This window comes from Stegostoma tigrinum, chromosome 1, assembly GCF_030684315.1.
Source record: "Stegostoma tigrinum isolate sSteTig4 chromosome 1, sSteTig4.hap1, whole genome shotgun sequence".
Taxonomy (NCBI): Eukaryota; Metazoa; Chordata; class Chondrichthyes; order Orectolobiformes; family Stegostomatidae; genus Stegostoma; species Stegostoma tigrinum.
In genome coordinates this window covers 101,316,157-101,343,127 of record NC_081354.1, presented here as the reverse complement: position 1 = coordinate 101,343,127, position 26,971 = coordinate 101,316,157, and the positions used below count along the sequence as shown (strand labels likewise).

At 41.3% G+C, this 26,971-nt stretch overlaps 1 protein-coding gene across 3 annotated transcripts in view; it reads left to right on the top strand.

Moving 5' to 3' along the window:
- Nucleotides 1-406: 406 nt before the first annotated feature.
- Nucleotides 407-26,971, top strand: part of atp8a1 (ATPase phospholipid transporting 8A1) — a 348,145-nt gene continuing 321,580 nt past the window's right edge. For all 3 annotated transcript variants that reach the window (XM_059647441.1, XM_059647433.1, XM_059647431.1), the window contains exon 1: nt 407-600. In XM_059647441.1, the coding sequence (XP_059503424.1) occupies nt 552-600 (49 nt within the window). In that variant the 5' untranslated portion in view covers nt 407-551. The remainder of the gene's footprint in view (nt 601-26,971) is intronic.

Below are 26,971 nucleotides of genomic sequence, written 5' to 3'. Positions count from 1 at the left end.
TATTTATTTTCAGTAATCAATGTAGGTATTGTATTTCATGCAGCTAATATCAAACACACGTTTCAAGTGTAGCTCTATTGCTCTGTTTGCAAACATTAATTGGAAATTCACACACTCTCAATATCGTGCCCCGAGCTTCCGACGGAAGGGATGTCCCTGCAGACTCCTCCATTGAGATCATCTGTAAATAATGTCACGCTGTCGGGCTCATTCTCCATTGCCCCCGACACAATAGTGGGTTTTACACGGTAACGTGCAAGAGGCTGCAGTGTGTTCCGAGTGACAGTTACTGTGAGACGGAACGTTGCCCGCGCCGCTGGAACGTTCCGGCCGCGGCGGGGTAGCGGGGGAAGACCGGCTTTTTTATCGGCGCTGGGGGCTGGGCTGGGGCGTTGTGCGGCTGCGCGTCCTCTGGGAGCTGTCAATCAGAGGCACAGGCAGCGAGTCAGGGTTGCGCGAGCGAGTGGCCTCTTTGGTGAGACTGAACCCTGCCGTCCTCTTCTGCACGGATTTTCGGTTCCGCGTTGCGATGCACTGACTTTTTCGGGAAGATGCCGCCGGTTCGAAAGACAGTGGCAGAGCTCCGCTCTCGGGCGGAAGGTAAGAGAAAGTCCAAAAAAAAATCAAAGAGAACCGACAGATATTAACCTTCCCCCGCCCGAGGGAGAGAGGAAAAATAGGTTTAATCGCACCTGTTCATATGTGACCTCCTGGACGCCTTACACTCCGCAGCGTTGAAACTTCGCTGCCATTTCTTCTATTGAAATATCGCCAAGGCTTCAAGGAAGCCTCTTTGAAACGCTATGCGGCTTATTCTTTTAATATGAAAAATAGCTTTCATCTGCTCACTCTGACAAACTAATAGCCGAAAGGAAATTTCTGTTCAGGTTCTGCTGCACCTTGTTTTGGAGCCAATATCACTGTAGATTGAATTGAATCACCTCGCAGTAAATTTGCGAACTAAAATGCAGTTCTTTTTTTGTTTAAATCTAGGTTTTTTTCCTATGCTTTCATTTTTTTTCCCTTCTTTGGTTCAGGGAGACCCTACGGCACAGCTGAGCCGTGGAAATTAATTATCACCTTCTAGATCTGCTGAAGCCCTTACTGCATTAGTTTTTATTACTAGTTCTTTCTCGACCGTCAGTTGCGGGCATCCACACAAGCTGAAGTTTTTTTTGTCAATATATTTTCATTGACAACAGTGATTAACCAGTTAAAGTCTAACTCAAGATTATAAATGGGGCACTGCTTGAGAATAAACCGCACAGAAATTGAAGTAAATTATCTGGGGCTGGGGAAGCGAGACCGACATTTGGCTGACGTGTTTATTATTTTTCAAGTAGCTGTTTCTGTATATGATTTTCATTTATACTGATGTGCAAGGTAATTCGATGTAAAATTAAAAAGTGAGCTGTGGTTTTGCACTTAATCGACTAATGAAGTATGGAAGCTACTCAGTTCAGAGGACTGAACGTACCAAATGGCTTGATGTGTACACCATAATGATCCCAATATATTATTGATTTGAATGTCTCAAGTAATTGAGCTGGACTGATCCAGATTGCTAATTTAAAATTGTGTGTGATGCCAAGGGAATGTACTTTGTAACATTGTACAGTCTGATTACAGAGATAAGAAACTTGTCAAAATGTCAATGTAACATCTGTTTGAACTGCATACATAAACGTGTTGGCTTCAGATTAAGTAAATTGCATGCATTATATTGGGAATAGAGGAGCACTGTCAAGACAATGAATTGTGAAACCAGCAAGCAGGAGGCTGTTCATCCAATTTTAGAAAATGACTTAATGGTGGGGATTCTGCAACAACATTTTGAAAATAAACATGATCTTCAATTTTGTAATCCCAATAATTGACTTGAAGGGAATTACTGCTGTCAGTAGCTTTCATATTGTTCAAAACTTGCATCTACATCTTGTGCTGGGGGATTTTTTGGAAATCTTTTTATTGAATACTGCCTGAAAACACATGATTTAGTGATGATGCACTACTGTAAGGTCAAATCCATTATAGGCAAATACCTAATGGCACCAGAAGAGCTCTTTGCATTGAATTGCAATCTCTTTATTTTGTGAGGAACACAACAGGCGTTGTAATACTCCTCATTCTGTACCAATCCAAAATATTTTCATACCGCATGACAGTGTATCAAGGGCTTACTTTCTATACAAATTTCTTATACATTGTTCCCACTTTCTAGTTTGAGCACAATTCGACAAAATGGAAAAAACTATGAAATCATAAATATTTAAGGGTGTTTGCAAAGGGAAAACACACATCACTGACAGGCACCTTTTTGGGATTGCGATTCAGTCATATTATTGTGAAAAATATAGAACAGAATTAGCTGAGTTGATGAAATTGGATGCCCTAGTTACAGACATTTCATTCTAACATTCCTAACTTGGCATTGAAAGAATACCAACAGACACTCCTTGATTTCTTTTTAATTGGCTGTAAAATGTGAACATCATTGGCAGGGCCAGCATTTCTGTCCACCTGCAATAGACCTTGAAAATTGTCCTTGACCACAATTTGTTCTAATGTGTATCTAGACTTTTGTAGGGGAGTTCTTATTGTCAAGTTGACATGTTTCAGTATGATGAACTTCACCCTATTTTGCAGAATCCTTTTCCAGCACAAGAGCAATATTTATTTTTGCTTTTACTCTTTTGAAAACACAGACAGTATAATGTTTGACAAGGCATTTTGTGGTTTGAGGAAATGTACAAGTTAAATGTCAGCAGGATGTTGCAGATGCAGGTTCTTTAATTTTTTTATAAATTGAAGGTGGAACATCTGTTCATGGCATTTAGACCTTCAGCTGGTTTTATAAGAAAATCGAAAAGTAACAAACTGAAGATTGTACTTGTCAGAATTTTCAGTATAGCAATAATATTGTCCAAAATTAATCAATGTGTTTGGATTATATATTGTAAATTATATTTTGATCATGATGGTTGAGGTGTTGCATTTAACAAGCAAAAACAAATATGTTTCTTGCATATATTTGCAGATGAATTTTCTCTGCTTCTTCCATCATAATTTTTTTTAAAAATGAGAAGACCAAAACCCATATCTTCGGTCTGGTCACAAAGTCCACCCTTCTCCCTGGTCACAACTCTGGTGTACTGTTCTAGCTTGCTGCTATGCACTATAATACGACATGATCCACCTTAGTAACATTGCTCAATTGTGTCTTTTTTATCCCAGCTCATCATCTGTTCAAACTTTTCTGTGCTTTTATAAACTCAAGAAATGACTGTCCTATCACACAATCTCACCTCATTTTCCACACTGTACCAACTTAAAATCATCTAAAATCTGATTGCTCATGTCTCTTATGCAGAGTCCCATTATGTTATCACAATGCTCACTAACCTATGTGGGCTTCCAGTTAAGCAAGGTCTTGACTTTAAAATTCTCATCCTCTTTTCAAATACCTGCTTTTTTCTTTCCTGTCATAATAATTTCCACCAGACCCACAACCCTCTGATATCTGTACCGTCTAATTCTGGCTTCCTTGTGTTTTTTGCTTTTAATTACGTTCCAATTACTTTCTTTGGCTATCTAGACCCCTCCCTTAACCTCTTCACCTTTCTGTCTTGCCTTGGTTAATGAGGTGTGTTGATATGGTCTGCCAGTTGTTGGGATGCAAGTCCTATATACTTGGCATCTCATCAACACTGGAACTCCTACACAAATTACTCATTTGTGTGGTAGGCAAAACGTCTTGGCTTGAGGGGTCTTTAAAGCTCCCCTTCAATATCCATCTTATTGACTAAGCTGTTTATCTAATGTCCTGACATCCCCATTATTTGATGTCACTTTTTGTTTTCTAATACCCTGTGGACATTTTATTTTGTTAAAGGCACTGCATAAGTACAAGCTTGTCTGTGATAGGTGGTGATGGAACAGGAATGGCTCCTGGAAACTCTTCCTTGCTTTGGCTACATTTGGTCATTGTTTCTAGTAGAAGTTAATGATAGGCTGTCATAGATGAGGCATAGGAAGTTGTACAGTAATGCAAATTGCCTAATCTATAAAATTAGAGAAAATGTTAGCACCAAGTATTACTTATGCTACAAGTTTTCTCTTTAAGTTTACAACACATTACAATGGCCAAGAATTTCTGATTGGGGATGGTTGTTGCAGCACAGTAGATTTAAGTTTTGTGTCAGAACCATAACCCAGGTAATTGACGCTTAAACATTGCTAAAAAGTGTCAACTTGTTGAAGTTTTTCATCTTGCTCATTACAACTAGGACGCAAGAAGCAGCATGTTTATGTTTATACACTACATGTACATTTTCAAAAATTTGAACGTGAGAAGCTAAATGTCTCATGCTATTACTATGTAACAAACCCACAAGAGATTTCCCCCTGCCAAAACAGGTAATTGACATTTAGTGTTTCTAAAAGGAGTCAATTTGTTGAAGATTTTCATTTTGCCTCTCTAGCCAGAAATAATGCTGATCATGCCTAGCGCACGCCCTGTGCAATGTAACCTGTATGCCTCTGTTTAAGTCTTTTTCCAACCTGTGATCTGTACATCCTTGTGTACAATGATTTGCCTGTACTGCTTGTAAACAAAGCTTTTCATTGATTGACTGACTGTACATTGGTACATGTGACAATCAGCAGGTACCTTCCATCAAGCCAAGAAGATGTTTTGCCAACCACACATGTGTAATTTGATTGAGTTTCCTAACAATTGCCAGACTTTATCAACAACATGTCCCATTAACCATTTGCAGCAGGCAGTGTGCCAATTGTGTTCAAACAGCCTGTGCTTACAAGCTTGAGAGAGGTATCCCCATTAGACGTAATACTGTTATTGGAAATAACTTATTAAATAATCCAGACTGTGGTATTAGTTTCTCTGGAAACCAATTTAAGATCATCAATCAGGCTCCCAGGACAATGCATTTGTGTGTGCTTAAAGCTACATGTAAATACACAGCACCCTGTTTTAAGTAGGCAAATATAGGGCACTCTTACTGCACCGCATTTTTTTAAAAAAAAGGGTCTTGAAGACACAAAATTTCCATCTTCATAAGAAACACCTTGCTATCAGAATTTAGCTGACTCATCTGAGCTTTCAGATTGACAGTTAACTGTTCTTATTACCTATTTAAGATAATGAAGGACTGCCTAATCAGCACACTTCATGTAGTATAGATATCTTATCTCCATAACCAGCCCAGTTCTTCCCCTTCCCCCATTGCATCACAAAACCTGCCCAGCTCGTCCCCTCCTCCCACTGCATCCCAAAACTAGCCCAGCCTGTCTCTGCTTCCCTAACGTGTTCTTCCTCTCACCCATCCCTTCCTCCCAACGCAAGCCGCACCTCCATTTCCTACCTACCACCTCATCCCGCCTCCTTGACCTGTCTGTCTTCCCTGGACTGACCTATCCCCTCCCTATCTCCCCACCTATACTCTCCTCTCTACCTATCTTATTTTCTCTCCATCTTCGGTCCGCCTCCCCCTCTGTCCCTATTTATTCCAGCTCCCTCACCCCATCCTCCACTCTGATGAAGGGTCTAGGCCTGAAATGTCAGCTTTTGTGCTCCTGAGATGCTCCTGGGCCTGCTGTGTTCATCCAGCTCCACACTTTGTTATCTGTTATCTCCGTGTCTGTTGCTTGCCTTCTCATTCTGACAAGTGCAAAACAAAAGCCTTCAATTCTTATCTCTTTACAGCAATATTTAAGCTCTATATTACCAATCACCTGGCATCTGGAACCCTCCAAAATTGTCCCAAACCCTGAGTTTGAGCCACTGATTTTGGAGGGTTCTAACTCTCTCAACTTTAATACCCAGGAAAGGTTAGAGAGTTAAAAATCTACAAGCCTTAAATCAGGAGTGTGATGGAATATTCAGTGTTTGCTGGGATGGGTGCAGCTGAAATCAAGCAATTTGCCATTCAGGCTGGAGAATATCACTTGATTCACATATTTAAATATCTGCCTTTTTATTGTTGGTTATTCTGACCACAATATATGCAATCTCAAGGAGACCCTGTGATGAATCATCAAAATTATTTAACAGAACTTCCTTTCCTGTGACCTCTACAGCTGAGGGCAAGAACAGCAATGCCAGAGGAACACCATCACCTCCAAGTTTCTCTGTAACTCATATTTACTTAGCTTGAACACCTGTTGAATTGTTTTTGCTGGAGCATTTTTTTTGCCTCACATTGTTATTGAAGGATTGTAAACATAAGCACAACAGCTGTTAAGGAAAGAAGACAAGCATCCCTTTCAAGGAAGCTGGGAATGTGGATTATTGTAGCCTTGTAAACAATTTCCTGAGGGTGGGGGAGAAAATGTTAAATGGAAAAAAAATAAGGAACAAGCAAAATAACTTTCGCTTTTCCTGGTAGAGTGTTTCTTACCCTGTATGTCCATATCTTTGGCTTTTATCATGGATGAGATGAATTCCTTGTCTACACGTGACCTTTTGCTGATATTGGAGGATTGACCAACCACTTGTGGGCTACAGTTTCACAAAGTAGTAAGTTAGCTGGTCACAGAATGTTTAACAATCCTAACTAACTCGTCAACACTTGTTTCTGCAAGTTAATGACTTACAATTTGGTTTTCAATTAGTAAGCAGAGGCAGATTCAGTTGTGGCTTTCAGAAGAGAAGTGTATTGCTATCAAAAAATGGGAAATGTATAAGGTTGTAGGGAAAGCACAGGGGAGTGGCATTAGATGAATGCTATTTCAGAGAGCTTACACAGATTTGACTGGTCAAAAGCCTCTTTTTAGTGCTCTTACTAATATATAACTGTGTCGTGAAAGTTTGCCTTGAATGAGATATAAGGGGAAGAATTTGTGCAGTGAGCATTTTGCCTTCTTACATACCTTTTTGTGCCTTGACTTGAAGCCCATCCTGCTGCAGAGTTTCCCCTATTTGCCTCTTACCCAATTCTACTGATGCAATGAATGTATTGATGCGAATAATGAATGTTCATTCTGCTTCCAGATTATCTGTCCACTTCCCTTGCTCCTTGATTCATTCAGAATTACCATGGCAATACGTGGCAGAAGCTCCAAATCGAAACAAAGGGCTTAAAGATGATATTTTATGTTCCAACTCAGTGGTGCATTATGCACTGAAGCATGTGGACTTTTTTAACAAAGAGAAAATTGATCACTTGTAACTAGTTTGAATGCCTATGCATAGAAGACTTTGAACAAAGTGGACTTTGTTCGCTCTAATGCCTTTAAAATTGTACAGAATTTACAAATTCAGTACAATTCTACTTCTGTCTGAATTGGCTAAGTTTGATTAACCAATCACTAAGCCTTAGGCATATGAAGATATTTGTACTTCTTCTTGCTGATTTTTTAAAAATGGACCATACTAAACTGTGGTGCTCTTGTAATGCCTGATCTTTGAATCAAGAGGCCCAGGTTCAAGTTCCACCAGCTGTAGAATTGTGCAGTAGCATCTGTGAACAAGTTATTTGGAAAGCAAAACTAATTTTGTTTGAAAAATTGCAAATCTGTAATTTATTAGAGAGAGAGAGAGAGAGAAACAAGATAACTACAGATATCAGTTCAAAATCAACTGTAAGGCAGACAGTGAGAGATACCAAGAACTGTAGATGCTGGAGTCAGACATAACAGTGTGGAGCTGTAGGAACACAGCAGGCCAGACAGCATCAGAGGAGCAGGAAAGTTGACATTTTGGGTTGGAATCCCTTTTGCAGGGGAAAAAAAAATGTAAGACAGACCGTGAATTATTTAAATCGCAGCATTTGGGTATCACTGGCAAGACCAGCATTTATTGTCCATCCCTAATTTCCTTTTGACGTGATGGTGATTCATCTTCTTAAATGCAACTGACTGGCTTGCTTGACCATTTCAGAGAGCAGGTAAGATTTACTCTTGCTGTTTGTGGGGTCTGGAAGCGCAATTAGGTCAGACTTGGTAAGGACAGCATGTTTCTTTTCCTAAGAGACATCAGTGAGTCAGATGAATTATTACAACCGATTTATCGTTTTGTGGTCAAAGGCTACTGATAGCTTTTCATTCCATGCATTCAATGATTGACTTCAGATTTCCAGGTTCCATAGTGGGATTGGTTTTCTTGTCTCTAGATCATGGTCAAGTTCTATATATTATTAGTTTTAAAAACATTATTTACTGTGGTACAGTGCTACCTGACAGTTTACTTTGATCAAAGAGAGTCATCGTGGATTCTGAAGGCGAGATCATACTTGAATAATCTAATTGTTTTTAGAGAAGATAACTGATGTGTTGGAGAGGGTAGTGCCTGTCAATAAGGATAGAAGATGCTGTTCATCAAGCAGAAGAGACTAGCAAAAAGAAACCACATTGAATTGAAGGTAAGTTTGTGATATGAGCTGGTTGGAATGGAGAAAAATGAGAGTAAAGGATTTAATTAACACATCATGACAAATGATATTTCCTAGAGATGTATACAGGAGCACCTTTTTGTACAATTAGCTTTGAAGGAATGAGGGTTTACATCATGCATGTTGGTTTTTACTTAACACTAAAGCAGCATATTAAAATATGCGTATGGGAGGAGGAAGTTGCAAAAAGGGTGTAGACAGTATAAGTGAGTCAACAAAGTTGTCATGTGGGGGTCAGTAGAAAATTTTGAGGCCATACACTTTAGATCTAAGTAAGAGTCTGAACTGTGGCAAAGCAAAGGTCCTTCAGTTTCGATAGACAGAAATCACTAAAAAGCTGTTTAGGCACAAAATGTAGTCAAAAACTGCAATGAATGTTGACCTTGATGTTGAGAGAGTTGATGTACAAAAATTAAGAAATGGTCCCATTTGCAACACTGTATTCCGTGTTAGACACCAATCCTCAGAAAAGATGTATTTGTCTTCGATACCACAAAGCAAATATTTCCCAGAATAAAAATATGCAAAACATGCAAGAAGAATTGGAAGTCATATGGAAGTTTAGCAACACTGCTCCTAATTGACTGTAAGAAGGAACATGAGCTCTATAGAAATCTTCATGAAATTGTGACATATCAATTACATTCTGGTGCAGCACACTGGGATCGTGGACTGGAAATCACCTCCAGAAGTCTTCATAAAAATTCCTCGATTTACCTATATTTTAGGCACAGGTTGAGAAAAAGTACAGACAAAGCTTCTGTACTTAACGAATGACTATTAATTTGCAATAAATGGATTCTAGCTACAGGTAATCAATTATAAATGGTCAACAAATAACTCTACTAGTAAAAATTCAAACATCCCACCCCACTCTATATAATAATCAAGGTATCATTATTTATTTCATTGTTTCACATCTCCTTTCTTTTATCCTTTGTTTCTCCTCCATAATCTGTGTATCATTTCTTTTCCTTTACTCTTCCATTCTTGACTTGCCTTTCATGAACAGTGGAGGTGCGAGATAACAAGGTGTAGAGCTGGATGAACACAGCAGGCCAAGCAGCATCTTAATAGGTTGGCCTGCTGTGTTCATCCAGCTCTACACCTTGTTATCGCAGATCCTCCAGCATCTGGAGTTCCTGTTATCTCTGAGGTTCAAGAGGAGCTGAGTGAGCAAGATAAAGCACAGTTTTAGAACTTGTTTTTCTGAGGATGATGATTCCAACCAAACGCGTAGGTTCATGTGGGTGCTGCTGCCTTTGGTGACCCTTTATAATTAAAAGCATTGGTACTGTAGATCAGTGATAAATGTATGACCACATCCATGGTGCATTTAATAATATAAAGACTAAGTGGTCACCACCAACAAGGCAAGCTTGATAACTGAAGATAGTTTTCAGTTAAAGGGTATTGATCTGGCATTAACTTTACACACCAGGATATTTTAATTAACTAGTGACAGTGTATATTCTGCAAACTATATGAGGCTCCAGTTTACATCATATTCAAAGTAACAAATATGATGATGCATATCTTTACCTTTGTTCGACAGTCTGTCATCCAAAGCAAGCAGGTAGATGTGAAAATTTAAAACAAAACCTTCATACAAAGTTTCTGAGCAAAATGCCTCTCTTCCTCAGTTTTCAATACATTCCACGAGGTGGTGGTGAGGGGGCAGCTGATTGACACTTAAAGTGGAATTCAAGCATCACTTCGTTCCGAGAAATTATGGTTGGATTTTCAACTCTTGAGTTTCAATATTTTTCTGAATTACCATTATTTAGAAAACAGCTTAAGCCTCTGCCTCAGTGTACTGTTACTCTGAGGTACAATGATGTTATTTGGTATTTTCTTACATATTTTGCTGCGAGAATCTAAAGCATTAAGTATTCATGACTTAATCATGCTTTGGCCATGTCATCCTTATAATTTCATGTTAGAGAGAATGTATTGCCACAATTTTAGTGCTAAATGTCAAAAAGGAGAAAAATCTTTGATACAGATACTTTGTAAACCTCAATGGAAAAAGTAGCTTGCCAAACAAATTCAGAACACCTGCTGTAAACCCAATTGCAAGAACATTTCAGATCATTGACTACAATGCAGTACAAATGTTTCCATGGCAACTGTGTGTCAGGAAATGCAATAGGAAACTGCATATTCAGAAAAGGAACTTGCCACTGCCTGAGATTGTTTGCTTAGTATTAGCTGTAGGATCTTAAATTCATTTAGAAAAATGATATGCCAGAATGGTGAATTATGTATACATACGCACTAATTTCCAATCTTTGCCTGATCAAATAGATTCACTCTGCAGTTCTTTGCATGAATAATAATTAATCTGGAAGAAGCTAATCGAATACCTCTGTCTCGTGTTACAGGCCCAGAATGCTATATGACCATTTATGGCTGTTACATTGTAGAAAGTTGAACAGATAAGTATCTGCATGGGCCCAAGCTATGCCTGCCTCTTTGTAGGTTACATGGAACAGTCCCTCTTCCACTCCTACACTGGCCACAAACCCCACTTCTTCCTCCGTTACATCGATGACTGACTGTATCGGCGGTGCCTCTTGCTCCCAAGAGGAGCTCAAACAGTTCATCCACTTCACCAACACCTTCCACCCCAACCTCAAGTTCATCTGGGCCATCTCCAACACATCCCTCACCTTCCTGGACACCTCTGTCTCCATCTCGGGCAACCAGCTAGAAACTGATGTCCGTTTCAAGCCCACCGACTCCCACAGCTACCTGGAATACACCTCCTCCCACCCACCCTCCTGCAAAAAATTCCATCCCCTATTCCAAATTCCTTCGCCACCACCGCATCTGCTCCCAGGATGAGGCGTTCCACTCCCACACGTCCCAGATGTCCACGTTCTTTAAGGACCGCAACACTTCTCCACTCTCTCTTCCCCCCCCCCCCACCTCAGTGGTCGAAAACGCCCTCGACCGTGTCTCCCGCATTTCCCCGCAACACATCCCTCACACCCCACCCCCGCAATAACCGCCCTCAGAGAATCCTTCTCGTCCTCACATACCACCCCACCAACCTATATATAACGCATCATCCTCCGACACTTCCTCCATCTACAATCCGACCCCACCACCCAATACATTTTTCCATCCCCACTCTTGTCTGCCTTCCAGAGAGACCACTCTCTCCATGACTCCCTTGTCCGCTCCACACTCCCGTCCAACCCCACCACAGCCGGCACCTTCCCCTGCAACCGCAGGAAGTGCTATACTTGCCCCCACACCACCTCTCTCACCCCCATCCCAGACCCCAAGATGACTTTCCATTTAAGCAGATGTTCACCTGCACATCTGCCAATATAATATACTGCATCCACTGTACCCGGTGTGGCCTCTACATTTGGGAAACCAAGCGGAGGCTTGGGGAGCGCTTTGCAGAACACCTCCGCTCGGTTAGCAATAAATAACTGCACCTCACCGTTGTGAACCATTTTAACTCCCCCCTCCCATTCCTTCGACATGTCCATCCTGGACCTCCTGCAGTGCCACGATGATGCCACCCGAAGGTTGCAGGAACAGCAACTCATATTCTGCTTGGGAACCCTGCAGCCCAATGGTATCAGTGTGGACTTCACTAGCTTCAAAATCTCCCCTCTGCCCACTGCTTCCCAAAACCAGCCCAGCTCGTCCCCGCCTCCCTAACCTGTTCTTCCTGTCACCTATCCCCTCCTCCGACCTCAAGCCGCACCTCCATTTCCTACCTACTAACCTCATCCCGCCTCCTTGACCTGTCCGTCCTCCCCGGACTGACCTATCCCCTCCCCACCTCACCACCAGTACTCCGCTCTCCACCTATCTTCTCCTATGTCCATCTTCGGTCTGCCTTCCCCTCTCTCTCTATTTATTTCAGAACCCTCTCCCCATCCCCCTCTCTGATGAAGGGTCTAGGCCCGAAACGTCAGCTTTTGTGCTCCTGAGATGCTGCTTGGCCTGCTGTGTTCATCCAGCCTCACGCTTTGTTATCTTGGATTCTCCAGCATCTGCAGTTCCCATTATCTCTCTGAACCTTTGCACATGGTTTCTGGTTTGCATCCATCTTGAAGTGATTTACATGGTGTAATGGCAGCTCAAATGTTCTTTAGATCAGTCTGCTAGAGGACTATGCAATGACAGCTCTTTTGGCAGGTGGGACTTGAACCTGGACCTTATTGGCCCACAAATAGATATTCTGCTGTTGTGCCCCAGATCCCTACTAATTTTGAAGTTAGCTGCAGTAATGTGCTTCATGTTCTGGATGCTTTTATTGTGTAACAAAAGGCATTTGGTTCTCAAAGCAAGGTGCACATGCAATTGAATCCCTGAACATCAAAATAGCAAATAGCAATCCACCAATAAAATGTTCATTTGATGTGGTATTAAATAGTTGGAAACAGTATCCAAATATCGGTTACTAAAGTTCAATTGTTTTAAAGTAGTACAACTGCTGAAAAGCAGTTTCTCACTTGCACCTCTGGTTGCAGCCCCAATAACAAAACATTCTAATAATTCTAATGTGGCAATGTTTTTATCCATTCATAGGATTTGTGCACTGTTGGCTAGCTGAGTATTTATTGCTTACCAATCATTGTCTGTGAGAAGGTGGTGAGCTCCTTTAAGACCATAAGACATAGGAGCAGAAATTAGGCCATTCGGCCCATCAGATCTGCTCCACCAATTAATCATGGCTGATAAGTTCCTTACCCCATTCGCCTGCTTTCTCCCTGTAACCCTTGATAATCATTGAATTGAACCATTGCAACCCATATGGTGTAGGTACACTATGGTATTAGGAGATCCAATATTTTGATCTGGCAACGCTGAAGGAATGATAATATATTTCTAAGACAGGATCATGAGTGACTTGGGTTGGAACTTTCTGGTAGTAGTTTTCCCATCTATCTGCTGCCTTTTTCCTTCAGGGTGGAAAAGGTCATGGTTTTGGAGCCTTGGTACAGTCCCCCTCTGAGGTGTGGAATTCAATATTGGAATCTTACAGGCTGTAAAGTGTCCAAACAAGAAATGAAGTGTTGACCCTTAAACTTGCATTGCATTGATGGAATGCTGTAGCCAACATAAGACAGAAATGTTTGCATGAGACCAAGGTGGTTCATTGAACTGGTAAACAACTGGAGGGCCAGAGTGATTCCTACAGAACAAATGGAGATTTTGCGCACACTGGTCACCCAGCCTGCACTTGGTCTCACCAATATGGATGAGACTACATTGTGAGCAGCAAATACAGTAGATTAGATAGAAAGAAGTGCAAGTAAAATGCTGCTGCTGCTTGCAAGTTGTAAATTGGACCTTGGGCAGTGAGGAGCGAGAAGGTGAATGGGCAAAAGTTACACCTGTAATTGCATGGGAAGGTGTCAGCGGGGAGTGAGCAAGTATTAAGAATGATGAAGGAATGAACAGGATATGATGGAAGGAATAGATCCTGCTGAATGCTGGCAGGGAGCGGGAGGGGAGGATTTGTTTGGTGGGTGTTATCCTGATGGAGAAAGCTGACACAGCGGAGAGTACTGAAGTGGAAAGAGAGGACAAGGGAAGCCCTAATGTCATTCTGGGAAGAAGGGAAAGGGTAAGAGCAGAAGTGCTGGAAATGGGTCAGACATGGCTAAGTCCTGTCAGCCACATTGGGGGATATCTTTAGTTGAAGGAAGAAAGGAGATCATTTCAGAGGCTGACTGGTGAAAGATAACAATATTAGAATATATGCAATAAAGATGGAGAAACTGAGAGAATAGATTAGAATCCTTGCAGGAAGTAGAGTGAGAGTAAGTGTAGTTGAGGTAATAGGGGAAGTTAAGCTTATAATGAGTATTGGTGGACAGTCCATCCTCAGAAAACAAAACAGTGAAATCGAGAAAGGAAAGGGAATGGAAGGGCCCTGGTAGATCAGGTGAAAATGAGAGGTATCATAGCACATTTGTAGATCAGATAGACATCATTACATTTTTATAAGGCTAGTCCAGTTCAGTTCCTGGCCAATGATAAGCCCCCATGATGATATTTGGGTAGATGCAATGATTCTAGTTCCAATGAATTTCAAGAGATGGTTAGATTTTCTCTTCTTGGAAATGTTCACTGACTGGCACTTAAGTAAAAACAGGAAGTTCCATGAGATTGAAACAGAATTGACATTTCAATTCCAATATGACTCTTCAAGTTTGATAACTAAGTCAAGGTTAGGCCTGAGAGAATGGAGTGCAGCAACTTCAGATTGAGACAAGTTAGAATGGATAAGGTAGAGACATTAAGGTGACTGATGACTTGAGAAACTTTTGTAGGAATGTTCTGGGACTGAAATGATTGGATTAGGTTAGGTACAATGCCCACCACGATGCCCATTCCCGAAGTCACTATTGCTAGGGTTATTTGTTACCACCCTCCGTCAAACACTACTTTGATGATTTAGTTCTTTTATCTATGTTTGGGTATTGCTATGCTTGGTGTAATAAAATAAATGTTTTTACTTATGCTTTTTTTCAAGTTTAAATGATTTACTTTGCAGTAAAAATACAGGTAACACTATCAAAGGCTGTTTTATCCTGTATCTGTTTGGAGCTAAAGGTACACAGTCGTCATTTTAGATTGCATAAAAATAATTACATTGGATAATGAAAAGTAATTCTCCCATTAATAATACTGACTGGATAACTTCTCCATTCTGCTACTTATTGTTCTTGTAGAACTTCCCTTGTAAAAGCCAGTCATTATTTAACATGACATATCTTAATATTAGTGAGAGCCGTCACAAACATGTTCACAGTATAGCATAATTTTAGTGTGATAATATTATTAAAAAGAAAAAATGTGTTTAACATTTCACAGAATGAGGCATGTCTGGCTATTTGGACTTCTTCCTGCCATCTTCAGTTTCAAACTGCTTTACCCAGCAAATTGCTGGGAGTGTAAACTGACTCATGATGCATCTAGGATGACAGACCAACTGTTTCCTTCATCAAGATTTTAAAGATCAGGAAAAACTAAGAAGGCTGAATTTCGATATCAACTTAGGTGCAGAAAAGGAAATGAAAAATAAAGTTTTTGAGTGAGAAGAGAAGGAAATAGCAAGAAGAATATTTTAAAATGTTTCAAGTCTTTAATGATAAGTAATTACCTGAAGGCATGAGACTCTACACTTGTTTACTTCTGCGTCTTCTGGTTCTGGAAGTTGAATGAGCAGTATTAACAATTAATAAGTCATCAAAAGGGTAATTATGTTGTTATTTACTGAGATTTAATTTTCTGTAGGTAATGGACAAATACAACAATTTTGTGGAACATGCATTTTAAGAACAAGATGTGGTTTTTATGAAGCTAACTGCAGTGTCATGCAAATTGTCCAACACTGTCCAATTCTCATTATTTCTTCTTTGCCATGAGTTGCTACCCAATTTATGTATTGCTGATAAGTTGCTTTTTCCAGTTAATTCAGGCTAATTGTCATTAGGATCATAAGATTTGCCCAGAGCATTGTTTTAAAACCCACAGTAAGGTCTGGTTAATTTCTCAGTTTATGTTGTTTTCCATTCCTGACTATTTTCCATGAGCTTTGTTTCATATTCAGAGTATTTCTTCTTGGCTGTTGGGGAGAATTTCAAAAGATGGTGGAAAGATAGTCAAAATATTTTTGAGGCAGTGTTAAATGTGTGTGTGTGTGTGTGTGTGTGTGTGTGATGTGTATGTTACACACATTCTTGATAAACAAAGGCAGATAGTTGGTCTGATTCCATCACATTTCTATGATTTTATTGAATGGCAAATTGGGACTGAATGCCCTCTTCCTCCTGATTTATGTGTCAAGTGGATATTACCACTAATTTATCATGCATCACAACAAAATGTCAAATTATATTCACAACAAAATATATTATTTTCTTGTATCTGTGATCTTGCTCAGCTTTTAAATCAATTGGTATAAAGTATGATTGTGCAAATGAAACTATAAAAGCTCTGTCTACTTTGAAGTTCACTTTGAAGTATTACGTAGCAACTGCACACATTTTAGTTAGGCCAAAACTCTCTTAAAAAACAAAATTAGAGCAAGTATAACATTTTGTGATCCATGACTAGTGTTCTGTCAACTTGTGAGGAATTGGTTTCTTGAATGGGAACAGTGTGAGACTTTATTTTGCAGGTACAGGTGTACTGCATATCCCACAAATGATTTATAATGTGGAATTAGTGGACAGCCTACAATTGTATTGTGCTGTTGATACTACATTTGTATATATGAGCAATGCATCTTAGGGAATGAGTCTCATTAGGAAGAAGATAATCTTTGTTTTTATTCCACTCTTAAGCATTTTGCACTTTGTGGACCTGACCTTAAATCTAATGTGGCCTTGCCCACCAAACTTCAGCAAGAAAAACAAATTGTGTGCATGCGTGTCATTTTGCTTTTGAGTAATGTCAGAGCTGACTAGTTACAGAGATCACACCACAGATGCTATTTCTGCTTTGAGAGGGAACACGTGAACCCAATTGCTTGACTGCATTGTAGATTGCAACTCATAGCATGGGAATCCCTGCTTGAATCACTCCCTGTAGTAGTAAGTTCCATGTGCTCACAATGGGCTACATTTTTCTATGATTCCTCAGTTGAGTTATGAATTACTATTTCAATTTAACAGTTCTAATTTTATATTTTACCTCAAGTGGAAATTGACTTTGCCTATTTTGTTGAAACCCTTGGTCATTTTGAAGATTATTTCTCCTTTCTTAAACTCTCAAGGCTGTAATTTCTCTGTCAAATGCAGATTTTCTTTTTTGTTAGAGGTTCAGCTCACTCAATTGGCCGGATGCCAGGTATGCAAGAATCCCAACAATGTGGGTTTAATTCCTGCACTGACAAAAGTACAAAAGACTCTGCTTCGCAACCTCGCCTGAGGCATGGTGATCCTCTGGTTAAACTACCACCAATCATCTCTCACTAATGAGAGAGAAGCACTGTGGTCTAGTAAGACTGTGGCAATTTTACTCTTTACCTCTTTTTGTTCTCTACGGTGGGTATTCTGAATGAGGAAACATGGAATGGTACCTTTTTATAAATACAAGTACATTGAGGACATGCATGAGATTGAAGAAGTTCAACTGTCTGCACTTTTTGGGGACTGATGGCGATGAGTGGCGTGTGGCTGGTGAAATGTTAGAGAACGCGGATGGTGAAAATTGAGCCTCTTATTACCAGCAGCAGTGTGTCCAACTGGGACAGACAATGCTGTTGCCCAAAGAAATCATTAAGTTACACCATAAATCTATTCAGACATTAGCTACTTAATGCTCTTAAATTCTGAACTTGATTTAATCTCACCTAATCTCTCAACTCAAAACCACTACCCCACAGAAAGACAAGGGCAGCAGATACATGGGAAGACCACCACCTGCAGGTTCATGCCCAAGCCATCATAATGTTGACTTGGAAAGATATCACCGTTCTTTCATTGTCATTGGTTCAAAGTCCAGGAACCTCACTGACAGTATTGTGGGTCTACCTGCAGCAAATGGAACACATCAGTTCAACTGACCATCACCTTCTCAAAGGCGACTAAGAATGAGCGATGAAAGCTGGCTCAGTCAACAATGTCGGCATCTTGTGAATGAGTAAAAAGTAATAATGAAGCACAGACTGAGTCCTTATTTAAGATGACACTGAATTGTATTTACGACCTGTGCTCTTAATTTTAACTGACAGTCTGTTAATTGTTGTTCAAACCACGAAGAAACCTACTTCAACTGTTTACATCTATTGACTTGCGTGGTCACTCAAGGTTAAGGGCTTTGATTTGTAATCAATAAATGGTTACTGCATTACACACTTCATTTATTTCATCTTTAAAGATTCATTAATTCACTCAGTTGCTTGTTAATATTCTAATTGAAGATACATAAGATAAAACTAGTGCTCTAAATCACTTTCACTGGTTGATTTCACCATTAAGGCTTGATCAGAGAAGTGAACTCTGGATGGTTTGTTCATGAAAAGTTAGTGACTCATTGGTTTCTTGGGGAATACATTTGCCAAGGTTCTTAAAGTGAGGCATTCTTCCAACACTGTTGGAATCAATAATTTAAACTGATCTTACACCTGTTTTTTAAAAAGAGAGAAATGAATTAATATTTAGAGTATTAAATGGACAGGAAAAGGTTGAGTTGTTAAACTTGTCTTGGTGATATATAAAACCCTTAAGTTCGGGAAACACTCAGCAAATCCGGCAGCATTTATGAGGAGAGAATTTCTGGCTGCTGACCTTTGATCAGAATCATTTGAATGAAAGTTTAACAACCTGAAGTGAAATCCCGGATGGCGCTGTCACTGTAAGTAGTGCTGCGCTTATTGGAGCCCATCTGTTCCAGGCCGATAGCATTGTTTTCTCTATGTACTTTTAGCCTTTTTTTTCTTCTTTCTTTCTCCTTCATCTTCAAGGCTGGAGCAGTGTCGGCAGGGTGGGTGGCTGCAGCGTTGGTGTCCTGGAACGGGACTACTGGTGGTGGTATTAATGTGTCTGGAGCCTGGACTCCCAGCAGTGGTAGTCCCAGAGCCTGGATTCTTGGAGGTGGTGGTGTCTGGAGCAGGGACTGTTGGCGGTGTTGGTGAGGCAGCGACAGCAGCAGAGCTGGGGTCTCCTGGATCATTGGTGTCATCACAGTTCCTGGAGAAGGATTCCTTGAGGACTGGAGCCCTTTGCAGAAGCTGTGCTTGAGACCCAATTGAACAGAAGATGAATTGTTTTTCCAGTAATTTCTTTTCATCCTTATTGTACCTCAAAATGGCACTGGATTGCGGTAACAAGACATTTTTCATTGTATGGTCAAGATATTAGTGACAAGAAATAAATCATCATTCATTCAAACTGGATTTCTCTCCCCAAATGCTATGAAGCCTGCTATTTCCAGCATTTTTCTTGATTTTCAGTTTCTTCATAATTTTGGTTTTGGATTGGCTCAGTGTGAAAGCTTGCGATATTGTCTGAACTGGGTTCTGTGCTGCAAATATGTGTTAGTGTGTGCCTGAATTCTACCAGCTAAAACCATTATCAAATAACATACTGAGAAAAACCCGCATGCCTTTATAAGAGTTACACCCTATCTTCCAACAAAATATTTGTAGTGAAATTTTATGGTAGACAAGTAAAAGCATAATTTCTGGATACAAATAGAGTAATTACATGACCATGTTTTTAATCTTTTGGTATTTAGCAGTACTAGGAAAGGAGAATAGGGTAGATAAAAGCAAAATACTGTGGATGCTGAAGATCTGAAATAAAAACAAAGTACTGGAGAAATTAGGGCAGCACAGTGGCTCAGTGGTTAGCACTGCAGCCTCACAGCACCAGGGACCCAGGTTCGATTCCAGCCTCGGGCGACTGTTTGTGTGGAGTTTGCACATTCTCTCCGTGTCTGCGTGGGTTTCCTCTGGGTGCTCCGGTTTCCTCCCACAGTCCAAAGATGTGCAGGTTAGGTGGATTGGCCATGCTAAATTGCCTGTAGTGTTCAGGGATGTGTGGGATGCTTCAAGGGGCGGTGTGGGCTTGTTGGGCGGAAGGGCCTGTTTCCACACTGTAGGTAATCTAATCTAAAAACTCAGCATATCTGGCATGAAACGAAGTTAATGTTTTTGAGTCTGATATCACTGTTTTTCAGCACTTTGGAGTTTACCTGTACTGGGGTGCTCTTGGACTTGAGTTTATATGTTCTCAAGTCAATAGAAAAAAGAAAACGATTGATTGAATTCATTGTGTAATTTCAGGCAAGTCTGAAGTCCCCTCAGAATCTTTTACATTTCAATTCAGCCAATTCTGACTCTTTCAAACTCCAGAGGATTCAGGCCTACTTGGTGTAGCCTTTTCTGATAAAACAGTCTGTTTGTTCCAGATATTAATCTACTAAACATCTGAGCCGCTTTCAACACATTAGATCTTATCTATATATAGTGACCAGTACTGCACCCATGGGATCTCACCAATGCCCTGTGTAACTGACAGATAATCTTGCTACTCTTGTAATAAGTCCTGTCACAATAAAGCAAAACATTGTGTTAGCTTTCTCGATTTTCTTGCCACATTTGCATACTACCGTCTACAATTCATGCATAAGTACAACCAGATCTCTCTGCACCCCTGAGCTCTGCAACGAACTGTTTAGTTAAATGCTATTTTATTCTTTTCTGGCAAAATGAACAATTTCACGTTTTCTCTGATGAAGGGTCTAGGCCCGAAACGTCAGCTTTTGTGCTCCTGAGATGCTGCTTGGCCTGCTGTGTTCATCCAGCCTCACATTTTATTATCTTGGATTCTCCAGCATCTGCAGTTCCCATTATCTCTGATACAATTTCACATTTTCACACATTTTACTCCATTTGCCAAATCTTTGCCCATTTATGTAACATATATATTCCTTATGCCATTTTCACTTTCCTAACACTTTTTTTTGTCATCAGTATATTTAGCTACCGTACCTTTTTTATTTAAATCATTTATATCAATTGTAAAGAGTTGAGACCCCAACACTGACCCCTAAATTCATGACACCCTGCCAGCCTGAAAAACTTTCACCTGGGCCATCTCCAACACCATCCGTCACCAGCTAGAAACTGATGTCCGTTTCAAGCCCACCAACTCCCACAGCTACCTAGAATACACCTCCTCCCATCCACCCTCCTGCAAAATTTCCATCCCCTATTCCCAATTCCTCCACCTCTGCTGCATCTGCTCCCAGGGTGAGGCATTCCACTCCCCCGCACATCCCAGTTGTCCAAGTTCTTCAAGGACCGCAACTTCCCCCTGCAGTGGTCGAGAATGCCCTTGACCGCGTCTCCCGCATTTCCCGCAACACATCCCCCTCACCCTGCCCCCACCACAACCGCCCCAAGAGGATCCCCCTCATTCTCACACACCACCCCACCAACCTCCAGATACAACGCATCATCCTCCGACACTTCCGCCATCTACAATTCGACTCCACCAACCAAGACATTTTTCCACCCTCACCCTTCTCTGCCTTCTGGAGAGACCACTCCCTCCGTGACTCCCTTGTTCGCTCCACACTCCCCTCCAACCCCACCACACCCGGCACCTTCCCCTGCAACCACAGGAAGTGCTACACTTGCCCCCACACCACCTCCCTCACCCCCATCCCAGGCCCCAAGATGACTTTGCAAATTAAGCAGATGTTCACCTGCACATCTGCCAATGTGGTATACTGTATCCATTGTACCCAGTGTGGCTTCCTTTACATTGGGGAAACCAAGCGGAGGCTTGGTGACCGCTTTGCAGAACATCTCCGCTTGGCTCGCAATAAAAAAACTGCACCTCCCAGTCGCGAACCATTTTAATTTCTCCTCCCATTCTTTAGACGACATGTCCATCATGGGCCTCCTGCAGTGCCCCAATGATGCCACCTGAAGGTTGCAGGAACAGCAACTCATCTTCCGCTTGGGAACCCTGCACCCCAATGGTATCAATGCGGACTTCACAAGCTTCAAAATCTCCCCTTCCCCCACCGCATCCCAAAACCAGCCCAGCTCGTCCCCTCCCCCCACTGCATCCCAAAACCAGCCCAGCCTGTCTCCGCCTCCCTAACCTGTTCTTCCTTTCACCCATCCCTTTCTCCCACCTCAAGCCGCACCTCCCATTTCCTACCTACTAACCTCATCCCACCTCCTTGACCTGTCCGTCTTCCCTGGACTGACCTATCCCCTCCCTACCTCCTCACCTCTACTCTCCTCTCCACCTATCTTCTTTTCTCTCCATCTTCTATCCGCCTCCCCCTGTCTCCCTATTTATTTCAGAACCCTCTCCCCATCCCCCTCTCTGAAGGGTCTAGGCCCAAAACACCAGCTTTTGTGCTCCTAAGATGCTGCTTGGCCTGCTGTGTTCATCCAGCTTCACACTCTGTTATCTTGGATTCTCCAGCATCTGCAGTTCCCATTATCTCTCGCCCTTTTATTCCTTTCTGCTTCCTGTTAGCCAGTTGCTCTTCCATCCATGTCAATGTGTTACCCCAGCACTGTGAGCTTTTACTTTCCACAATAGCCTCTGATGTGCGCCTTGCCAAATGTCTTGTTGAAATCTAAGTGCAATACATTCACTGATTTCCCCTTTATCCACAGCGCAAGTTCCTTCCTCAAAGAACTCCAGTAAGTTAGTTCAGCATGATTCCCCTTTGATAAAAAATCTTCTGGTTCTGCCTGAGCTTATCCAGATACCCTCTTATGTATTTACTACTAACTTCTAGCATATTCCTTCAACAGGTGTTTAGGTATCTGCCCTTAGATCAGAATGACAGGTCGGCACAACATCGAGGGCCGAAGGCCCTGTACTGTGCTGTAATGTTCTATGTTCTATGCCCTGTGGATTCCTACTTTCTACCTCCATTGTCTTTCTGAATAAGAGTTACATTAGCTGTTTTCCAATCCAAAGGAACCTTTCCTGAATCTAATGAGTATTTTTAAACACATCAACTATCTCATGAACTAACTTCTTCTAAAACCCTAGAATGAAATTCATCAGAGGATAGGGATACGTGTGATTTGTCTTATGGATGTTTATTGAATACTATACAAGTCAATTAATTTATTGGCCCATGAAAATGCAAGCTCTTTTTTGAACGTGGCACATCTTGTGTGAACACTCGGACATTGTACCCCTTAATGCAATTTATTCCTGTTCTGTTAGTAACTGAAGGTCAGTGCGCTAGAGTGTAAATTGAATATTAGCCTGTTTTCAGTCATTCAAAGCATGCAAAATGAAAATGTAGACTGTCAATTTAACATGTCAAATTGACAATTAAAATGTTTCCCTCAATTTTTCTTACCCAGTACTTCCAGATCTCAAGACCTTTCTCAATCTTTAATGCTGGTGCTCCCTTTCTTAGCTTCCAGATCCCAAAACCCCTGCTTTCCAAAACATACCACTAGACAACAGAACCTCAAAACTGCTGTATTCCAAAGTTGTGCCCATTGATGACAAAATCAGTATTATTTGTACAATGTTTAATAACATATCCATGTTACTTTGAGCAGTGCTAATTTCATTGTTTATTTTTCCTGTTTCTTAAATGCTTCAAAAATAGTGCAAACTGGAGTGAGCCTGATTATATATGTAAGTTGTCTGACATGACATTATCCAGAGGAGAGAAAAGTAATTTTCCAGAACCAGATCTCTAAATATTTAATACCTTCTATAATATTCAACTGTTGTAAGTAAACATTCAAGTATAATTTACTGTGATCTATGAATATTCCTTTCCAGTACAGCCATTCTTGCAGCCCCTTCTGTACAAGTCAAGCCATTATGTTAAGGGAATTAACTATGGTATATGAGATACAAAAGGCAGAATCATTATAGGAGCCTGAGCAACTTGGGCTATTAGAGAATATGTAACAGAATCAGGCAGCAGTTGAGGGAGGGACTATCTTGGCATCATGAGAAAGTCACACTGTCTTTTCTGCTTTTTACAAGTAGTGTAATGTGATTCTTGCTTGGCAGAAAAGGGGTGTCTTTGCTGTTTTGATTAATGCCTTGTTAACAGCAAAATTTACCTTCATTTATATTCAGCCCTTCACCTTACAAAACTCTCCAAATGAGCAAGTCATCAGTAAAACTTGACAAGAATTACAGTGTGGGCATGTAATGGATTTATCTTGTCGCTTGATCCAATCAACCTCCATGTTGGTAACTGGGCAACATGGGCACTGTGTTCAAGGACATTGGCATCTGAAAAGTACCAACCTCTAGGAACTTTCATGGCACAACTCTGATCCACTTACAGGATGTTTCTGCACTTCGATGCTTCACCAGCAGTATCATTGTAATGCAGCTGCAAGAAGACACACCCACCCCACATACTGGACCAGTTCGTATCTCTGGCTCTTCATTCACTGTTATACCGCTCCTTCACTTTGACCCCATCTGGTGCTTACAGCATCTCTGCCTTGCCTTTACCATTATGTACTTTGCCTCCTCAGTCAGGGAACCTGGCTAATATTACTGTTAGCTGCCATGCTGTTTAGCATAGAGCCAAAGCCTGGCACAAGGTAAAGAAGTTTATGATTGTTAGTAAGCCCCTTTCAACTTGAAGGGTATAGACTTCACTCAAGGATTCCTGCACAGCCTCCGATATCAATGTTGGCCCATTTGAGGAAGGATCTTCTCCTCATAAGGGGTAAAGAGCCAAATGACAGGCATCCCACCATGCAACCTAAGTGCTTTTGCCTTGTGTGGGCTGTTTTTGTCCTGGAATATGAGAGAGAGGCAGACATTGCTGATGTCAAAAATGGCTGGCACAGTTCCTACTGTTCAGGCAGGTGGTGGTGTCCCATGTGAGTGAATAAGCAATGCAGAGAGCAACCAGGGTTAGTGGTGTTTAGTGGGTGGGATGGATGAGGGTAAGCAAAAGAAATGTTTGCAAGCAATAACGGACTGGTAAAGCATGATTCTTGGGAGCTGGTACATTAGCAGACAGAGAGACCGTGATTGCAGAGAAGATAGTTGGTTTAGTTGGAGTGGCCAGGGACATTGACCTTCTGGAGGGCATTCCTCCAGACGATTGATCATTGCCTTAACCTCTGATCAGGCAAAAGTGGTGTGGTGTCATCCACTGCCGACCCTGCTGGAAGAGGAAGTCCTGCCCTTGCACCACCCAGTCCAGCTGCATGCCATACAAAGCAGGATGCCTCTTTTCTCCTATCGGCCCTGGACAGGGCATCTGCCAGGAGCCACACAAGATGGCTCCAGACTAACAATGCTTGTTCAGGTGTATGGTGGTGTCTTAAGGCTAGCACGAATGTAAGTGATGCTGGTGAATTCCAAAATATCTGCTGAGTAGCGAGTTGTTCCAGGAAAAAGCATGGAGTATGATGCTGCAAAAATTGGATGTGAAACATGCCATGTGGTGGATTTTGGTGATCTAATGGTGGTGAGTTTGGTAAGATATGGTGAAAAAGGCCTTGAGGAGAGAATCACTCCAAAAATTTGGTGCAAGTTGCATTTAGCTGTAAAAAAAATTCAGCTCAACATATCTGAGTCTGTAAATATGCTTGATTTCCAGTTTGGGTGTTCGAACAGCCTCTACAATACATGTATAAATACATCCGAGGTGTTAATGGCATTCCCTTGGAATGATGCCAATCAACGTAATTCATGTGAATAGTATTTAAAAAGAATTCCTATTTGGTCCAGACAAAACAGAAATTTTTGGATCTGTAGCACCAGGGCTAGATTGTTGTGCTGTTGAAGTTTGTTGTGTGCTCTTGGTGTCTGGTGGTCACTCTTGATGACCTAGTCCTTGTGTATGGAGCTCAGGACAAAGGCTGTTTTTGACAATTATGATATTTTTAAAATCGCTGCAGCCTCTCATAGAGATTCAGTATGTGATGACACTTGACCTATGCACCCACTCAGAAACTAATCTTCACCTCATTGATCACTCATTTTATAAGCGTATGAGAAAATGGTGTCTTCATTAAACTACTCTTCCAACTAAGCCACACAGCACAACATCTCCCTCCTTCAATTAAGAGCATTAGTGAGATCCTGTATCTTGGGAGCATTCTCTTGACAAAGGTAGCCAAAATTTATCACTGCTTGCTAACCAGCTAACTGAGAGAGAACAATTTGAGCAGCACGGTGGCTCAGTGATTAGCACTGCAGCCTCACAGCGCCGGGGACCTGGGTTCGATTCCAGCCTCAGGCGACTGTCTCTGTGGAGTTTGCACATTCTCCCTGTGTCTGCATGGGTTTCCTCCAGGTGCTTCAGTTTCCTCCCACACTCCAAAGATGTGCAGGTTCAGTGAATTGGCCATGCTAAATTTCTCATAGGAATGTGTCTATTAGGTGGCTTATAGGGGGATGGGTCTGGGTGGGATACTTTGAGGTTTGATGTGGACTTTTTGAGCCAGAGGGTCTGTTTTCATGCTGTAGGGATTCTTGATTCTATGACTAGTATCTCAAGACTGAGACTATAGTTCGTGATTTACTGGGCAGCAGTGATGCTGTACTCTGACATGGTGCAGAGAGCCGTAGCAGACACTTTAGAGCACTGAGGAAATAAAATTGATAATAGCCACATGAAGTTGTGTGAATCCAGTGGCAAGAATGGCAGAACAACAGCACTGTTGCCTCTGCAGTCAAGTTACTCTGTGTCAAGGCTCTCATCACTCAAATTCAGCTCCACTGGGCAGGATGTTCTATTTATTTATCTTACACCAAAACTCTCTTGAACAAAGGCTTTAGCCTTAGAACTTGGTTGTGGCAGGAGATTCCCAGAAAGACAGTGGGACTGCTTTTTAGGTGTCCTTTTAAAGCATCCCTGAAGAGGTCAGCTATTCCCAAAAACATATGCAAGTCCCTGGATTACGACAATCCAAAATGAAGAAGGCTTAAGCACAAAGATAACTAATGTATAGAAACTTTTTGGGAACATGCAGGGCTAAGTCACCATGGCAGAGGGTGTGCATAAAGTCCGCAAATGCCTCATCGAAACCTTCCAAGCAGCACGTGCGTCAAATGTGGCAGTGCCTTCAGATTGAGCAGTGT